The sequence below is a fragment of the Artemia franciscana genome, chromosome 20 (genome assembly GCF_032884065.1).
Source record: "Artemia franciscana chromosome 20, ASM3288406v1, whole genome shotgun sequence".
In the NCBI taxonomy this organism is placed as follows: Eukaryota; Metazoa; Arthropoda; class Branchiopoda; order Anostraca; family Artemiidae; genus Artemia; species Artemia franciscana.
The window spans coordinates 11,250,283-11,270,219 of record NC_088882.1 but is presented as its reverse complement, the minus strand read 5'-3'; the positions used below and the strand labels follow the sequence as shown (position 1 = coordinate 11,270,219).

The 19,937-nt window shown below is 33.8% G+C and overlaps 1 protein-coding gene across 4 annotated transcripts in view; it reads left to right on the top strand.

Moving 5' to 3' along the window:
- Positions 1 to 19,363, top strand: part of LOC136039755 (fructose-bisphosphate aldolase-like) — a 44,744-nt gene extending 25,381 nt beyond the window's left edge. For 2 of the 4 annotated variants that reach the window (XM_065723608.1, XM_065723607.1), the window contains exons 4-8: positions 8,425 to 8,615; positions 11,075 to 11,425; positions 15,547 to 15,624; positions 16,912 to 17,056; positions 19,156 to 19,363. In XM_065723608.1, the coding sequence (XP_065579680.1) occupies positions 8,425 to 8,615; positions 11,075 to 11,425; positions 15,547 to 15,624; positions 16,912 to 17,007 (716 nt within the window). In that variant the 3' untranslated portion in view covers positions 17,008 to 17,056; positions 19,156 to 19,363. The remainder of the gene's footprint in view (positions 1 to 8,424; positions 8,616 to 11,074; positions 11,426 to 15,546; positions 15,625 to 16,911; positions 17,057 to 19,155) is intronic. The other 2 variants (XM_065723606.1, XM_065723605.1) reach the window with 1 other exon arrangement.
- Positions 19,364 to 19,937: the final 574 nt, after the last annotated feature.

Below are 19,937 nucleotides of genomic sequence, written 5' to 3'. Positions count from 1 at the left end.
CATCAGTCGGCTTGGTACTGCAGTGAGTTGTTGGTAGTAGTACTAGTATTGGAAATTTTGTGTGAGTGGAAAGTTCCGAGGCGGTTTCTGCTGTGTATGGACTTACACTCGACACTGGTCGCAGAAATTCAAAAGGTGTTCTGTAGCATTTTTTAAACTGGGATTTATTGTCAATCTATTTCATCTCAGTTATTATCTATTTTTCCGTTTCGTATTTGATTCTTAAGATATTTAGATGTTAGTATACAGTAAATTTAGAGAAAGATTACAATGAAGAAGTGTATATTAGGAAAAAGCTTATGTGTTTTTTTTTTATATTTAGAAGCTTATATGCACTTGGTATTTAAATATTCAGAGGGTTTTCAATGCAGGAATAGTTTTAAGTTCGAGGTTTTGACTTTTACACATCAGAATTGTTTTTGTCACTTTTTAAGGCTAATTTTTTTTTTTTTTGACAAACAAGTGTACTTGTACAAACAGCAGCCAACAGCATTTGAACTTTTTTTCTGGGGGGGGGGCTGTTTCAGAGATTTTTTCCCTTTTAATTGATGTTTTCGAACTTTACTGGGAATGCCACAAATAATGGGCGAACTACACTGAACTCAGATTTGGCTTGAATGTGCATCCATAGCGGTTTTTTGGCTTTTTTTAATCAACTTTTTTCTGGGGGGGGGGGCTGTTTCAGAGATTTTTTCCTTTTAATTGGTGTTGTCGACTTTAAACTTTACTGGGAATGCCACAAATAATGGGTGGACCACACTGAACACAGTTTTGGTTTGAATGTGCATCCATAGCGGTTTTTTGGCTTTTTTAATGAACTTTTTTTTTTGGGGGGGGGCTGTTTCAGAGATTTTTTTCCTTTAATTGGTGTTTTCGAACTTTACTGGGAACACCACAAATAATGGACGGACAACACAACTAAGTTTTGGTTTGAATTCGCATCCATAGCGGTTTTTTGGCTTTTTTTATGAACTTTTTTTTTTGGGGGGGGGGGCTGTTTCAGAGATTTTACTCCTTTTAATTGGTGTTTTCGAACTTTACTGGGAATGCCACAAATAATGGGTGAACTAAACTGAACACAGTTTTGGTTTGAATGGGGATCCATAGCCGTTTTTTTTTGGCTATTTAGTGTTCTTTTGTATTCCCAGTTTTATCTCTGCCTATACGGGAACCTTAAAAAAACCTTAAGTGCCGCAAATCCAGAAATTAGAAATTAAGTAATTTTTGTTAATTATTATTTTGTAACACCCAAGAGCGATGCTATTGAAAAAATAGTACTTAAATAGGAGGTGGGGACTTGGGGATCACTCCCTACCCGAAATCTCATAGTTATGATTTATTTCTAGTATATTTTCCTCCTCTCGAAACTAATTTCTAACTAGTCTGCTTGCTTGATTCAAAATTTGACCATTTTATTCATGTTATAAAACAAGCAAGAAATTTAAACGTGAACATCTATAAAAAAAATCCGTTCATTTATCTTAAAAAAATAAAAATACTTTGTTATGATAAAGAGTCTTGGGTAGCAACCTGATCTGGAAGGATTCAATATTTGTCTACTGTAAAGCTTGATTGCGACATGCATAACTTGTTTTGCAAGGAATGTCTGGCTGAATAAGTTTGTTGTTGTGAAAAGGGGTGAAAAATCGAGGGGTCGCACATTCCTTTTGCAGAAGAAAAAGAACTGGTCCTAATTCAAGGCAAATCAAACTGTCTTAACAAATTAGTCTTACCACCTACGAAGTCGTCAGACATGTGCTTTTGCATTTATGCTTGCTAAAAACGTAAATTTTATTTTTCTCGAATTGAAATTTTTCCTTTTTTTTTATCTCCAATCAGGTCCAATTATCTCCAATGATTTTATTACCAGAAGTATTAAGAAAATCAAGGTTGCTTTTTCTATGTAATCAGCTTGACAGTTGAGTCATTTGTCGCATATGAGAACAAGCTTGTAACATCCTCTTCGTAAAATGTCCCCATCAATGTTTTGAGGTCAGTTGTGACGGTTCTTTTAGCTCCTCGTGAGTTTGGAAGCACTGCCCCCCCCCCTCGAAGCCAAAACTCTGATTTAGAGAGATACAAAAGCCAGTCGGGACTATGGAAACTTCAACAAATAATAATGGAAAGCAGGTCACCCAGAACGCATTATATTAAATACTTACTTAACCTAACCAGAATAACAACTCTATATATTAAATATTTAATTAAAATATGGCTACCACGTAGTTTTTCCCTTGAGCCTAAGCTAATTGTCTCCGAATACAGACTGCTGCAATCCGGTTTATTAGATTCATAAAGAGAAAACTTCTCAAATGTGTTCTGGTTAATACGGATGTACCGATTATGGTATTTGTTTTAGGGACCTAAAAAATACAAAGATTGTAAATTTTATCCAGCCAAGGATAACAGTCACTATAGATCCTTGTTGTGAAACTGCACTCCCAGAGAGGACTTCAGAACGGAAGAGAAGAATGGTGACTTTTGGAATTGTTCTGGTCCATGACAATGCTCGTCCTCACAGTGCAACCAAAAGGCTCCTTGGATATTTTAATGGGGCATTTTGGACTACCCACCATTTAGCCCTGACTAAGGGCCAAGCCTCTTTTTATATTCACCGTGCTTTCCTTTATAGCCAACAAGAAGTTAAAGAAACTTTCGTGTTTAAAAAGTAAATTGAAAGGGAAAGAAATAAAGATCAACTTTTAATAAAGATAAATAAGCTTTAAAATTTCAGTAGGAAAACAATACAATTTAGAAAATTGAAATAGATGTTTTAAGAATAAAAAAGTAAAAACCAAAAAAAAATATATAAACAAAATTCAATACATAGAAATTTCGGGAAAAAGGGGTGAAATATTTATTATTATAAAACTGCATAAAAATGGCACTTATTGGGGTTCACTCCCTAGCCGAAGTCTCATAGTTATGATCTATTTCTAGTATATTTTCCTCCTCCCGAAACCAATTTCTAACTAGTCTGCTTTCCTTGATTCAAAATTTGACCATTTTGTTAGTGTTTTGAAACAAACAAGAAATTTAAACGAACATCTTTCAAAACACCCATTCTTTTATCTTAGAAAATAAAAAAAAAATACTTTTTTATGATAAGTCTTGTGACAGCAACCTGATCTGGAAGGCATCCAATATTCGTCTATTGTAAAAATTGATTACAACCTGCATAAAAAGTTAAGGGGTCTCACATTCCTTATACAGAAGAAAAACAACTGGTCCTATAATTCAAGGCAAATCGAAGTGTCTTAATAAATTAGTCTTCCAATGAATGAACACACCAAAGTTTTTGTGGCACTTGGTATTAAACCATATAGCAACCGCAAATTCTGTCGGTCTGTCTGTCTGTCGGTCCCGGTTTTGCTACTTTAGGCACTTCCAGGTATGCTAGGACGATGAAATTTGGCAGGCGTATCAGGGACCGGACCAGATTAAATTAGAAAGTCTTTTCACCGATTTGACCATCTGGGGGGAGTGGGGGGCCGATTGATTCGGAGAAAATAGAAAAATGAAGTATTTTTAACTTACGAACGGTTGATCAAATCTTAATGAAATTTCATGTCTGGAAGGATATCGTGTCTCAGAGCTCTTATTTTAAATCCCGACCGGATCTAGTGACATTGGGGGGGGGAGCTGGAAGGGGGAAACCTAAAATCTTGGAAAACACTTAGAATGGAGGGATCGGGATGAAACTTGGTGGGAAAAATAAGCACAAGTCCTAGATACAAGATTGACATAACCGGAACGGATCCGCTCTTTTTGGGGTAGTTGGGGGGGGGGGTTAATTCTGAAAAACTAGAAAAAATGAGGTATTGTTAACTTACGATCGGGTGATCGGATGTCAATGAAATTTGATATTTAGAAGTATATCGTGTCTCAAAGCTCTTATTTTAAATCCTGATCTGGTGACATTGGGGGAGTTTGGGGGGGGGGGACCTAAAATCATGGAAAACGCTTAGAGTGGAGAGATCGGGATGAAACTTGGTGGGAAAAATAAGCAGAAGTCTTAGATACGTGATTGACATAATTGGAACGGATCAACTCTATTGGGGGGGGGGTTCTTTCTGAAAAATTAGAAAAAAATATTTTTAACTTACGAAGGAATGATCGGATCTTCATGAAACTTCTTATTTAGAAGGACCTCGTAACTCAGATCTCTTATTTTAAATCTCAACCGGATCCAGCGTCATTGGGGGGGGGGGGAGACTGGAAATCTTAAAAAATACTTAAAGCTGAGAGATCAGGATGAAATTGGATGGGAAGAATAAAAACAAGTCTAAAATACGTGACTGACATAACCGGACCTGTTCCGCTCTCTTTGGTGGATGAAACTTGGTGGGAAAAATAAGTAGAAGTCTTAGATACGTGATTGATATAATTGGAACGGATCAACTCTATTGGGGGGGGGGTCTTTCTGAAAAATTAGAAAAAATATTTGTAACTTACGAAGGAGTGATCGGATCTTCATGAAACTTCATATTTAGAAGGACCTCGTAACTCAGATTTCTTATTTTAAATCTCAACCGGATCCGGCGTCATTGGGGGGGGGGCAGTTGGGAGGGGAGACCGGAAATCTTAGAAAATACTTAAACCTGAGAGATCAGGATGAAACTGGATGGGAAGAATAAAAACAAGTCTAAAATACGTGACTGACAGAACCGGACCTGGTCCGCTCTCTTTGGTGGAGTTAGGGGGGGGGGGGGGAATCCGAAAAAATGAAGTATTTGTAACTTGCGAACGGGTGGTCAGGTTTTAATGAAATTTGATATTTAGAAGGATCTTGTGCTTTAAAGCTCTTATTGTAAATTCCGACCAGATCCTATGACACTGGGGGGGGGGGGGAGAGTTGGAGGGAGAAACCGGAATTCTTGGAAAATGTGAAATTTGGGGTATTTTTATCTTACGAATAGGAATCGGATCTTAATGAAGCTTGATATATAGAAGGATCTTATGTTTCAGATGCTCTATTTTCAACTCGAATTGGATCCGGGGACATAGGGGGTTGGAGGAGGGAAACAGAAATCTTGGAAAACGCTTAGACTGGAGAGATCGGGATGAAACTCGATGGGAAGAATAAGCACAAGTTCTAGATACGTGGTTGATATAATTGAAACGGATCCGTTCTCTTTGGAGGAGCTGGGTGGTGTTAATTTGGAAAAATTAAAAAAATTGAGGTATTTTTAACTTAAGAACGGGTGACCGGATCTTAATGAAATTTGATATTTAGAAGGAATTCATGTCTCAGAGCTCTAAATTCAAATCTCGAGCAGATCTGTTGACATTGGGGGGAGTTGGAGGGGGGAATTGGAAATCTTGGAAAATGCTTAGGGTGGAGGAATCGGGATGAAGCTTGGTGGATAGAATAAGCAAATGTCATTGATACGTGATTGACGTAACCGTATCGGATTTGCTCTCTTTGGGGGAGTTGGGGGGAGGGGTTCAGCTTTGGCGAGTTTGGTGCTTCTGGACGTGCTAGGACGATAAAAATTGGTAGGCGTGTCAGGGAGCTGTACAGTTTGACTTGATAAAGTCGGATTCCCAGATTAAACTATCTGGGGGGCTAAAGGGAGAGAAAAAATTTGAAATAATGAGGTATTTATAACTTACGAGTGGGTGATCGGATCTTAATGAATTTTGATATTTAGAAGGACATCGTGACTCAGAGCTCTTATTTTAAATCCCGACCGGCATTAAGCCTCCGATTTTCCTTATAAATCAATCTATTGATTATTAGAATTTTGTTAGAGCTCTTAGCATATGAGCTCTTGGCTCTTCTTGCCTCGTCACAAGTGCCATATGAGCTCTTAGCTCTTGTTCTCAATAAATATCCATATCCTTTTTCTTAAAATTTATATCCATGTCTATTTTCAGTTGGAAAACAATGCAATTTAGAAAATTCAACTAACTGTTTTTAAGAATAAAAAAGGAAAAGCCAAGAAAATATATCAAACAAAATTAAATACGTAGAAATTCGGATGAAAAATTTATTATTTTAAGACTGTATAATATGCTATAGTGTGGTGTAACAATGCATAAATATGCCAAAATATATCAATCATGTCGTACACAAATTGTTTGCTTTGTGAATATATTGAAACAAAAAACTTAAATAGCCAGAATTACCAGAAACCAGATAAAATGGTCCATTAGGTTAGGGACGTATTCTGACTGCACCCTCCCCCAGAATCCTAAATTGTTCACATTTTTTTGGTATTTTTTTTATTCAAATTACAACATTAAAAGCGTTTTTATATCTTACAGAAATTAAAAAGTTCAAGTGCCTTTATAAGTAACGAAAAAATGGAGGGCAACTAAGCCCCCTCCCACGCCACTTCTTTTTCCCAAAATCGTCCGATCAAAATTCTGAGATTGTTGTCTTGTTTAGCATAGTTGAAAGGCCTAATAACTATGTCTTTGGAGATAACATGACCCCCACAGCCCCTGGGGAAAGGTCTTAAAATTAAAAAAATTGTCCATTGTTTACATATAGTATTTGTTATTGTAAAGTATACATACATTTTTCGGGTAGGGTGGGAAGGGCGAATTTTTTGCTGGAGGGACTTTGCACAGGGAGAATTTTCCATGGAGATAGAATTTTCAAGGGGGTCAACTTTTTAGGGGAATTGTATGCTGGGGGAATTTCACAGTATTCGTATGTGACATTTCTTTATATGTCCTGCTTTCTCCTTACTGACTCAATTTTGCGCTTGGAGGTGTTAGGGATAATTGGCCGGGGTAAGTTCTCACCAGGATTGAATTTTTCAGAGGATATTTCCGTGGGGAAGGGGTTTTTCTGTGGAGGTGGAACCGGAATTCCTGGCGTTGTTTAAAAAACGATCAGAAATTAAATAAAAAAAATTTCAACTGCAAGTAAGGAGCAACATTAAAACTTAAAACGAACAGAAATTATTAGGTATATGAGAATGGTTGCCCCCTCCTCAACACCTCACTTTTTACGCTAAAGTTTAAATTTTGTCCCAATTCTTCAAAAACAACTCCTGAAACACAAGGGTCGTTTTATTAGACCAATAAGTAATTTTTTTTAACATGCCAAAAAACTGAAGCGTGAAGAGCGAGGTGTTGAGGTAACAATTTTCCCCTTAACACTTTCAGTTGAAAAAACTTGTTTTTTTTTAATTTAATTCAGCAAATAATAGTTCATATTGTGCCTTATTCAGTACGATGCATGACAATACTGCGCTGTTTTGTACGTGGAGCAGCAAGTCCTCCTATGTTCAGCAACCCTGTTGTTAAATTAACAACATTAAATTTAACAACATAACAACAATAAATTTAACAACATTAACAACATAGTTTTGTTGAATACGTTTGTATTGTGAGTTTTGTCCCAAGAGAAACAATTTCATCCTTTTTTTGGCAGTTGTGTTTGTAGAATTTTGTATATAAATGTGTTTGCCTTTTCTTTTGTTTTTGTTACTTAAAATGTAGTTTTCCTTCCTTTTTTGATCTTTTGCTCAAATATGTTTTCTTTTATTGGATTCAAATGTAGAGTATGTATTAGGTTGCTATATATTTTCTACTCTTCCTTTGGCAGGATTTTGTCATGTTTAAAATTTTAAACCAAACTTCTATTATAAGAAATTTGTTTATTTACTTGTTAATATTTGCTTTCATGTCTACATTTTTCTGTTGCTAAAATTTTGTTTAGCATTGAAAAAAAAAATTCCCCTTCCCCCTTACTTTGAAAAATACCTTCTTGGTATCGTCATTAAAGTAAACAATGGCTGTGAATTGAATATTACTATTGAATAATTCACCAGAAGTGAATTTAGAATATTAGGTATATTCTTTCTTTGAAAGTTTTTTCTTCTTCTTTTTTTAATTTACTACACCGCTTTGCATTTTCTATCATTTTTCACACAACAGATGATACTCTTTCAAAACTCATCTCTTGATATCTTCTCCGCTCTTCGAGGAAAATTGCATCATATAAAGTATATCCTGCTTAATTTTTATTTGTGACCCCCCCCCTCTCGTAGATGCTTGAAACGTTGCAAGTAATGTAAACGATAACGATAGATGATTTTAGTATCAAATGCTTAGACGGTCAGACGGATCAGCGGTAGTTCTTGTCATAATGAAATATAAGGCACTAAAAATAAAAAAATCACAGCCATAGCCATTGTCGTACGAATTTGTATGTTGATTCGAAATATCACAGAGTCAAACTAAAACCTAAGACTTGGAAAAATCCAACTATCTGTAAAAAAAAAAGTTTTAAAAAACAAAACGAATAAAAAGAATAATAAAATAAAGCAAATAAATAAAATGTTATGATTTCGGACGGCCAATCGCTATGTACTTCGAAAATTGAGACTGATCGTTAAAAAGATCACAGTTATGTTGCAACTGAACAGTATTGCTAACTGATTATCTGATTTTTTTTTTCTATAGGTTTAGATGATCTGGATAAACGCTGCGCTCAATACAAGAAGGATGGTTGTGACTTCGCTAAGTGGCGATGCGTCCTTAAGATTGGCAAGAATACCCCGTCCTACCAAGCAATCTTGGAGAATGCCAATGTTCTTGCTCGTTACGCTTCAATCTGCCAGGCAAATGGACTTGTCCCAATTGTTGAACCAGAAGTGAGTTTTATTTCACTAATTTTGCTCCCTTTGTTTTTATCAAACATGATCACCTTTTCCCAGTTTTAGTTCTTTATGTACGTTCCAAAAAAAATTATTATTTGTGTGGGCAAAAAAGTAAGGTAGTGGAAAAAAAGAGGGAAGGTAGTGCTGAAAAAAATAGCAAAAAAAAACAAACAGAAAGATAAACATGTTGCATCCTGTTTGAACCAGAAGCCAGCACGGATTTTTAATCTGAATGATCGCAGTGGCGTAAATTACAGGGGGGTAGAGGGCGTGAGCTCTAGATTTTTTGCACCCCTCTAGATTTGGAAAAATGCCTTCTTTTTTTTTTATTAAAAAACGTCTTTTTCGTATCTTCATGAATATAACCAGACAAATTTGCCTCCCTCCCCCTAGGTAAAAAAAAGAATGCACCCTCTCCCATTTAAATCACCTGGAATTGACACTACAGCGTGATTGGAGAACCAAATTGTTTCACATTGTCTGATGTCCCAATAACATGTGATTTATTTCTGTATTTCTATCGCCATCTAGTTTTTAGAAAGTGCATTTTTTGGAGCAAAATTGACTCCAAAATTCCGTCTAATGAGTCCGAATATGGTTCTATTTTCGTTCTTTTTATAAAGTGAACGTCAGTGTTTAGCAGCCACGTTTATCCTGACATTTCATATATAATTTGTATATATTTTTAATTTCAGCATCTTATGAACTAATTTACACAATTTAGGAACTAACAAAATCCTAGTTTTCCAGCGAAAATATACTGGCATCATGGTCATATCAATAATTTATGTTCGGGGGGGGGGGGCAGGTACTTGGGGAGTTCTTACTAACAAAGACTATTAAACGTAAAACAAATTGTTTAACTGCATTTTTGTTACTTTTCTACGAGCGGGAAAATTTTTTAGGGGTGCGATTGGTCCAAACAGGGTACCCCCTTCCCCTGGATACGGCCAAGTCCTGTATGTATATTAGAATAAAGAGAACAGACTGTGTCAAATTAATAATGCGAATATAATATATAAGCCCCTAGTCTATAATATATAGTATATAAAAGAGGTTAAAATCATATTAGTCTTGCCCATATAGTAATGCAAATTGCTTATTGTTCCTTCTTATCATTGTTCTGAAACTAAATAACAGACAAATAAATAGTTGATAATAATTAATTGTAATTTTCAATGTAATTGTAGCGTAATTAATAGTAATTAATTAGACAATTAAGAAACCGAAATGATAAATAATTAAGGTTATCAATCGTACAAACCTTAAGAAAAACATGGTGTGACTACAATTTTACCTATTGGGGGTTGTTGAGGGAATGGGCCTTTGAGGTCTGACCCCTGTCTATTTGGGTCCACCCCATCACAAATTTTGATCAGAGTAATAATATGAATAATTAATTTGATCAGTGTTGCCGGTAAAATTAGGGTAGTAATAAGTGTCGATCTCAGTTGCTGATTGAAAAGTGATGACAGAGCTTGAAAAAATATTAAGTGTCACCAAACTTCAGATGGCGGAGATAGTTTTTTGTTGACACTGGTGCCTGTTCCTACTCTTATCAGCTACTCATGCTCTTTCATCTGTATGCAAACATCTATACAGGTTGAGCTCTGTTCTCAAAGCAGAGCTCAAAACATGAGGAGGAAAGCAAAAACAAACTTTCGTTAAACAAATTAAGCGCGAAAAACAGTTTCAATTGGAACGAATCAATCGTCATTTGCTACAGTTCATAGGTCCACATCTCGTCCTGGCAAAAATAGATTCATTATGTATTGTTAAGGTAGTGAAAAGGCGCACAATTCAAAACTAAACAGTTTCAAGTGATAAGATATTAGGTTAAAAACTTATTAAACCAACATAAACCACTATTCTATTTTTTTTTAAATATGGTTTCGCTCCATAATTCAATTAATAATTCAGGTAGTGCAATATAGTGCAAAGTTGGCGGTGCCATAGTACACATAAATGAGCCGCTAAATTAATAAATAATTTAATGGATATTAAAAGGACTAACGATTTAGAACGTTCTTCACGTGGTATAAGGAGCAAGACTTGTTCAAGCAGTGTACAATCTTACAAAGGCATGACTTCAATTAATTAATTATCAATTTATTCTTAATATCAATTTATTAGTTAATATAATTTATTATAATCAGTTGATAATCAATTAATTCTTCTTCAAGATTTATCAGAAGACCTCCAACTACTGAAAAATTAAAAAATTTTGGCTTGAAGTTGTATTTGGTGTTTACTTTCGTCCCGCTTACGACAAAATCCTCTTGTAAAAAAAATATGAATTTGGTCTGTCAGGGACGGTGATATATACATTTGCGTTATAAATCTCATCTCAAGTGGTTCTGGTATGCTTTCAATTCATAAAGATAAACTATTGAATTTGTGGCTCATAACTGATACTAAGTCCCGCCCAAAGCATTCATTTTAATTTATTTCAGGTCCTTCCCGATGGTGACCATGACCTTGATCGCGCACAAAAAGTCACCGAAACTGTTCTCGCTGCTGTATACAAAGCACTCAATGACCATCACGTTTACCTTGAAGGTACTCTCCTGAAACCAAACATGGTAACTGCAGGCCAGTCTTGTGCCACGAAGTTCTCCCCAGAAGATGTTGCTAAAGCAACAGTCACGGCTCTGCAAAGAACTGTTCCAGCTGCAGTTCCAGGCGTAACTTTCCTCTCAGGTGGTCAGACGGAAGAGGAAGCTACTGTTCATTTGAATGCCATCAATGCTTTCCCTGGCAAGAAGCCATGGGCTCTTACCTTCAGCTTTGGCCGTGCCCTACAAGTAAGTTCGGTGTTTGATGTTATATGGAAGGTCAATGTTGGTATTACCTGAACAATTGTTTTGTATCATGAAACTATTGTTAATAGATGCATTTTGACTTTTGGAACATCTTTTCTCTCTTGAAAAACTACCGCAAACTCACCGTTATGGAGTTATTCCGGCCCAAATATTCTTGTATTTATACATATAGAATTGCAATCATTTCCGTTTTCGTTGATCGGAATTTTGAAATCACGACTCTGTAATAGCTTAGAAACAAATTTGGGCTATATATTTGCACGTTAGGGGGTGGGGGTAAAGCATAGCATATATCAAATACGTACACTAATCATTACTGTATTTAATATATGCTATGCTTTACCCCCCCCCCCCCCCTAATGTGCAAATATATAATAACTCCATAACGGTGAGTTTGCGGTAGTTTTTCAAGAGAAAAGAGATGTTCCAAAAGTCAAAATGCATCTCTTAACTACAGTTTCATGACTCAAAACAATTGTTCAGGTAATACCAACATTGACCATGTGGAATAATAAGAAAAGAAATACAAAAGGAAATAGCAGCATTTAGCGTTACCCAGCAAAGTCATAAACTTGATTATAAAACTAAATATCATTTTTTTTACTTTGGCCTTTTTATTAGCATTTTGATAAATTAGCCTTTTTATAATAGGTCATAGTGACTAATTCCTAACTATCATATAATCCTTAAAAATAGATTAAGAGGATTCAATATCTTAGTCATTTTACGAGCTTGAGCAACGTCGGTTGAGCGTCTGAAAACAAAGGGTCTTGCAGCGAATTCGCCTAGGCGACTAATTGTCATTGAAAGCTATGTTTTGACTCTGATATCTGGTTGAAGAAAGCAAAATTGTGTTGGCGAGGTTTTCAATCACAGGGGGTTGCACCAGAGGGAACTCCCAGATCTGCAAAATTAATCAAAAGATGTAGCCTTTGAGCTGACTTTAGGCGTTTGCCTAGCAGGTATGAACGTTTTTAAACGTTTTATGAACGTTTTAGGACGTTCTTTTCTAAACTGAAAAAAATTTCAGTTTAAAATTTAGAATCGACTGTCTATATGGCTGGCTCAAAAAATAAATATAAATCCCCACAAAAAAAAACGAGTTTCAAAATCTCGAAGGTTGTGTTAATTTGTGTTAATATGAAAAAAAGGTTCACTTAAAATTCTAAAAAAAAAAATTCAGTTTAAAATTCAGAATCGACTGTCTATATGGCTGGCTCAAAAAATAAATATAAATCCCCACAAAAAAAACGAGTTTCAAAATCTCGAAGGCTGTGTTAATTTGTATTAATATGAAAAAAAAGGTTCAATTAAAATTCTAAAAAAAAAATTCATTTTAAAATCACAATCGACTGTCTATATGGCTGGCTCAAAAAATAAATATAAATCCCCACAAAAAAAACAAGTTTCAAGATTTCGAAGGTTGTATTAATTTGTGTTAATATGAAAAAAAGGTTCACTTAAAATTCTAAAAAAAAAAAATTCATTTTAAAATCAGAATCGACTGTCTATATGGCTGGCTCAAAAAATAAATATAAATCCCCACAAAAAAAACGAGTTTCAAAATATCGAAGGTTGTGTTAATTTGTGTTAATATGAAGAAAAAAGGTTCACTTAAAATTCTAAAAAAAAAAAAATTCATTTTAAAATCAGAATCGACTGTCTATATGGCTGGCTCAAAAAATAAATATAAATCCCCACAAAAAAAACGAGTTTCAAAATCTCGAAGGTTGTGTTAATTTGTGTTAATATGAAAAAAAGGTTCACTTAAAATTCTAAAAAAAAATTCAGTTTAAAATTCAGAATCGACTGTCTATATGGCTGGCTCAAAAAATAAATATAAATCCCCACAAAAAAACGAGTTTCAAAATCTCGAAGGTTGTGTTAATTTGTGTTAATATGAAAAAAAGGTTTACTTAAAATTCTAAAAAAAAATTTCAGTTTAAAATTCAGAATCGACTGTCTATACGGCTGGCTAAAAAAATAAATATAAATCCCCACAAAAAAAAAAACGAGTTTCAAAATCTCGAAGGTTCTGCTAATTTGTGTTAATATGAAAAAAAGGTTTACTTAAAATTCTAAAAAAAAATTTCAGTTTAAAATTCAGAATCGACTGTTTATATGGCTGGCTCAAAAAATAAATATAAATCCCCACACAAAAAAACGAGTTTCAAAATCTCGAAGGTTGTGTTAATTTGTGTTAATATGAAAAAAAGGTTCACTTACAATTCTAAAAAAAAGTTCACTTTAAAATTCAGAATGCGACTGTCTATATGGCTGGCTCATAAAATAATTATAAGTCCCCACAAAAAAAAGAACAAGTTTCGAAATCTCGAAGGTTGTGTTAATTTGTGTTAATACGAAAAAAAGCTCACGTAAAATTCTAAAAAAAAAGCTTACTTAAGATTCTAAATGCAGATACCTTGTGTTAATTTGAAAAAAAAAGTGAGCAAAAGACATATTGTGTTTTTTCATTCATGCAAAAATTTGTAACGTTACATTGAAATTCGTTAGCCTTAAACTAATAAAGAAGCATTAAAAAATATTTTCCTCTTAATAAAATCAAACATGTTGCTTTTTGTTGTTCGTTTACTTCTTTTTTTATAATGTTTTTTTTTTCTTTTCTTTTCTTTCTTATTCATAGTCAATCTTTTTTTCCTATTTTTTTATTCTTTTTTTCAAATTTTTTCTTTTTTCATAGTCAATTCTTTTAACGCTAGTGGGTTATAACTAGGAATTGGTTATGGTATTGGTTTGAAAAAAAAAAGATAAAAAGACATTTTTTTTTCTTTTCGAAAATTCGTAGCTCCCTTTTGACATACAACAATTAGACAGAAAAAAATAATAATAAACTTCCTATAAAATCAAGCTTGTTGCCGGCTGTTCTTTCATTAAATTATTTTATGTATATTATATTATGTATATTATATATTACATAATATTATATTATATTATGTATATTATGTATATTATTTTATGTATATTATGTAAAATAATTTTTCTGAGTTACAATTAATTGTATTCGAATAACCGAAAAGAAGACATTTTTTTTTAATTTACCCAAATACTGGTGTCTCCTTTTGACATTCAATGAGATTTACTAATAGGAAAACAATGACCTAAGATTACCACCTAAGATGAAAATTTTTATTGTTTCAGTATTGATGTAGCAGACCCGTATTTGTTTTGTTTGGTTTATTATCCTTACAATATTCTAAATGATAAACGTAGTGATCTGTATTGTTCGGTTATTGTGGCTAATTTTATATGATTTCGCATATTAGTTCAAATAGCTTAAAAAAATAGATTTCCGGGAAAGTAGGTGTCTGCTTTTAGTTTTATGTCGTTTATGCCCAATCAATTCTATATAATTTGGCCACCGAAACTAAAAACATTTATAATGGACGAGATCCATTATTTAAGGGTATCGAGAGGGTATTAAAGGGTATTAAGTATTAAGGGTATTAAACAGGGATTCTTTAAGGTATCGAGTCCTCTTAAGAAAAAACGTGTGCCTGCTCACAGAAAATCCAAGGTCAAATGTAAATTCAAGGTCGAAATTAAAGTTAGCGTGCATTGAATTTTATCCTTTTGTTGAGCAACGCTGTATAGCCTATGGCGTTACTGATTTTTAGCCCCTATGTTAAAGCAGACAACTTCTTGCTTGTCAGTTCCCATGCTAGTGATCCAATAAGGACTGGATTTCTTATGTTCTAGGGTTGGAGAGTAAGGTGGGAGCTGACGTCGCTGCTGTGTTGGTTTAATGTTGCTCTTAATTCTAATTTAATTCCTTGTGAAATTACGCTTTTATTCCCTCATAGCTACAATGTATGACTTGGAACATGTAGAAAAGAGAGCGTATGCAACAAATACGCTTTCGGCCAAATATATATTTTGAAATTCTGCTTCAGTGTTTTTTCCCTTAAATTTTGTTACTAACTTTTATTTTTATTTTGAGCTAATCGTCGATTTTATGCATCAAAATATATTTGCTGCTTCAACCTACTTTAAGCGAAAACTTCCACTTTAGCCCTCCTCATAGTATTTAGTATCAGTTTACTGTTCAGTTTGAGTGAAAATTGTTGACCTTCTTTTTTTAATAGGCCTCTGTTCTCAGAGCATGGAAAGGAAAAGACGAAACAGTCAAAGCAGGTCAGGATGAATTGTTGAAGCGCGCAAAGGTTCGTTTTTTAGCTGTTTTTTCTGTCACTGCACTCGTCTATTTTGCCAACCTCCTAAAATTTACAGCTTTGCTGATTTTGACTTAAGTTTTTTTTTTTTTTTCATGGCTTTATATAATTGTTTCTTTTTCTTTTCTTTTTCCTTTGGTAAGACAGCAGGCTTTTTTGATCACTGTGTTTAGCTTCTTTTTTTCTAAACCCACCGTCCAAAACCCTTGGGCCACCGCCTGATGTTTTAGGGTAAAATAAGGGTGTGTTCCAGATTCTAGTTTTCAGCCATTATGATTAATTATGCCTTTTTTTCGTTCCAAAACGCCAGATACCAACTTATTTCAATCGGTTCTTGTTGTAATAAGTGTAGAGGCTACTGTCAGTTTAGCACATTCTTCTTATTTATTTTATTCACTTTCTTACTCTTATTTTAGCACAGTTTAGCACATTCTTCTTATTTATTTTATTCACCTTCTTATTCTTATTTCAGCACAGTTTAGCACATTCTTCTTATATTTTTTTTATCACATTCTTATTTTTATTTAGCACAGTTTAGCATATTCCTCTTATATTTTTTTATTCACATTCTTATTCTTATTTTAGCCCAGTTTAGCACATTCTTCTTATTTATTTTATCCACTTTCTTATTCTTATTTTAGCAAAGTTCAGCACATTCTTCTTATTTTTTTTATTTACATTCTTATTCTTATTTTAGCACAGTTTAGCACATTCTTCTTATTTATTTTATTCACATTCTTATTTTTATTTTAGCACATTCTTGTTATTTTTTATTCACATTCTTATCTTAACACAGTTTAGCACTTTCTTCTTATTTATTTTATTCACATTCTTGTTTTTATTTTAGTACAGTTTAGCACATTCTACCTAAACTAGTTCTATAAAAAAAAAACAAGTTAGCTTTTATCTGCCAGTTTTGGAGGAAGGTAATACCAGTAAGTGATGATAATCATTGATAACAGACTTCAGGCACATGCTTGAATCAACCAGGGAGGAGGAGCTTAGCAATATAATCACTACCAAGCCAAATCAATACCGTTGTGATGTCGCTATATGTTTTGTGACTAATACTTGTATTTAATTGTGCATGCTAGTCCTTTTTCTTCAAATTACAGGTGAATGGCTTTGCCTCTGTCGCTAAGTACCTAGTAATGACGAGGGTCTTGGCCAATAAATCACTGTCAATCTATATCAATATCAATGTGATGTCGCTATATGTTTTGTGACTAATAGTTGTGTTTAGTTGTGCATGCTAATCCTCTTTTCTTCAAATTACAGGCGAATGGCTTAGCGTCTGTGGGTAAATACCAAGCAGGTAGCATCCAGAGTGTAGCTGCAAAAAAATCAAACTTCATCCAGGCACATAGTTATTAAGACCCCCTCTTGGACCTTCTCTTACCTGCATGGACCTTTTATTTTGCATGTAATTCTTTCTGTTTTTTGTTATTTTTTTTATGTTATTTCTATCATTTGCTTGATTTTCTACTTTATACTAGTTACAATTTGTATAATAACAATAATGTTTTGTTATAACACGAATAGGGTCATACAAAACAGTATTCTGTATCACGCATAACAATATAAGAACTTATAAATAGCCTCCCTTCTTCTCCCCTCCCCCCCCCCAAAAAAAAAATGTACAAAACTTCGAACTCCTACTGCACTCTTTTTTTTCTTTTTTTTTTTCTTTTTTTTTTATTTGAAATCAATATATTTGCAAACCTGAAAGAGTGTCTTATTTAAGGTGAATCGTCAAAGTTTGTTCTTCTTCCAGGATCCTCAGGAACATCAGTTTCGCAAAAAAAAAAAAAAAAAATCGGAAAGCCACATTCTCTTCTTGATTATACCGACGTTAAGAATAGTCTATGCCTAAGGGCATTATTGTCTATCAAACACTATTTCTATTTTTCAACGGTAGATAATTCGCTCGCCTACAAAACAAGTTCCCTAATATCTCCGACGATAAACCTAAATCAAAATAATACTCAAAGCCATGTGGATAATTTTATATAACTCTCAAGGAGTATGTTTATTATTCTCCCTGTGTGCATTTTCCCGCTTGTCATTTTCCCTATGTGTTTAAGTTCTAAAATATTTTTTTGCCGTTAGCGAAGCTGTCAGTGATACCAGTGACAAAGCACGCAGCTTTTTTTGGAACTGCGATATAGCTGATGCTGAAAAAAAAAATCAAGGACAAATGAACTAAAAACCTGCGAAATAAACAAATAAATCTCTGAAATAAAAAATTTTCGGCATACCTGGAAGTCAATAAAAATAACTTTTAGAAGGAGGTTACATCGTGTAACCTTATTTACACAGAATAATTATCTATTCATCCTTTCTTTGCAAAAAGTTCTGTTTCTTGCAACAGATGAAGTTCTTTGCTTCGAAATCACTAAAATAATATTAAGAAAGAAGATGTAACATTATATACCTTTTTAATCCTTAAATATCATATATTCTTGTCTGAATCTGTTGGTTTTGCCGTTAGTTATAATCATGCTTTTATAATTCTGAAAATACATATAAAATACAGCTATAAATATAGAAGATAAAAGATGTGTAAACTAAAGATCTGTCAGATCAATAGTTCTATAGAAAAAACAGTTGTTTAAATATGAGCTTGCCAAAAAGCTGTTGGGAAAGTTGAATTAACGAAATTCCAGCTGGATTTTAAAATGTTGACAACGATACCACTTGTGTCGTGAAAAATAAGAACAAACAGAATATCTCAACCTCCACCTTTATAAAAAAAAGTTTGTAAGACCTTTAAAAAAAGGGTTTTGTCAATCAAACCGCTAATATGTTTCGTTTCAGATATTAAACTTTTCTTTAATTTTCGTTTTGGCGCTCTTATAACGTCAACGAATACAATCATAACGTCAGAGTCAGAATTATGACGTCAACGAATGCAATCATAACGTCAGTCACAATCATAACGTCAGCGAATACAATCATAACGTCATAAGTCAATGATTTTCCTTACGCTCTGAGAAAAATACTTTATGTAGTTTTTTTTACCGCAAGACAAATATCCAGATAAACCGCAGCCTCGAGGGTTTCCGAGCCAGCTTTGTCCACAATACTGTCTTAAATCTGCCTGATGTTTCATATAAAGATAAAATACAAAAATACTTTCTCATTCTTTGTTTGATAGTTTTCATAATTATTGTTACCTACTTATTTGTTTTGCTTTCATGGACGGCGGAATAAAAAATCAAACTCATTGAATTTTATTAGATTTATAAGGAGTCAAGTGAGTATCGGGGATTTTCGTTTAGGGGGAGTTACAATTTTTTTTTTTTAAAGGCATTAAAAATTTGTTTAAATGTATTTTTCTTACGTTTTAAGAGTCGAAAAAAACTTCGAGGGGATGGGGTTATATCTCCTACCCCTCCCCTTCTGGATGCGGCCTTGTACACTTCAACATTGACGTCCCCAGTAGAGTTCAACAATATGTAGCCCTTTTTCTTTTAGGTCTAATATTACATTTTTTTTAAATTAAAGCTTTCTTCCTTTCAGGCTAATGGCGAAGCCTATTTTGGAAAATATGTTGCTGGATCTTGCGTTGGAGCCGCCGCCGAAACGGAACTGTTTGTAGCTAACCATAGTTATTAGTGTTTTCAAATGATTTATTGTTTTATTATTACGTTATTATTCACAAATCAGTAGCGATGTTTTGGTGTTTCAAACTTCATGTTACTGTTCTAAATAAAATCGTTGCTGGGAAGGTTTTAGTAATGTTTACTTTGTTTTTTAGAACTTTTGTTTTTTAAGTAATGTTTATTTAGCTCCAACCTAGGAAAGAGGGATCAACGATCCATGTTAATCAAAAGTCGAAAAATATATTTTGAAAACAAATGAAGAGGGTTTTGAATAAAGAAGGGCCATGGGGTTGGTTTCGATCAAAAGTCGAAAAACGTGTTTTGAAAAAAAAAATGGTGTTTTGAATAAAGAAGGGCCAAGGGTGTGATCATCTAGTTTATCAGCCGGTATATTATTGTAATGTAATGAAACGGTTCTGACTTAGTTTATTCTAGATCTTGATGATACAATAATATAGTGTAGTTTTTGAACCTTGAATAGAAAAAAGTAGATGGAAGCGTCCAATCATACAGAAATCTTTACTTCGTTGTCGCCAGGAAAACTATTAAAAAAGTAAACGGGAGCATCTCTGGAATTCTGTTGCATCTAAGTGTTGGATCGTGGGAATTAACATGTTGAGATAAAGTAAAGGACCAGAAAATTTAAAAGAGAATTGGGTGCTTGATATTTTTAATCTAAAATGCAGTAAGATTAAAGCT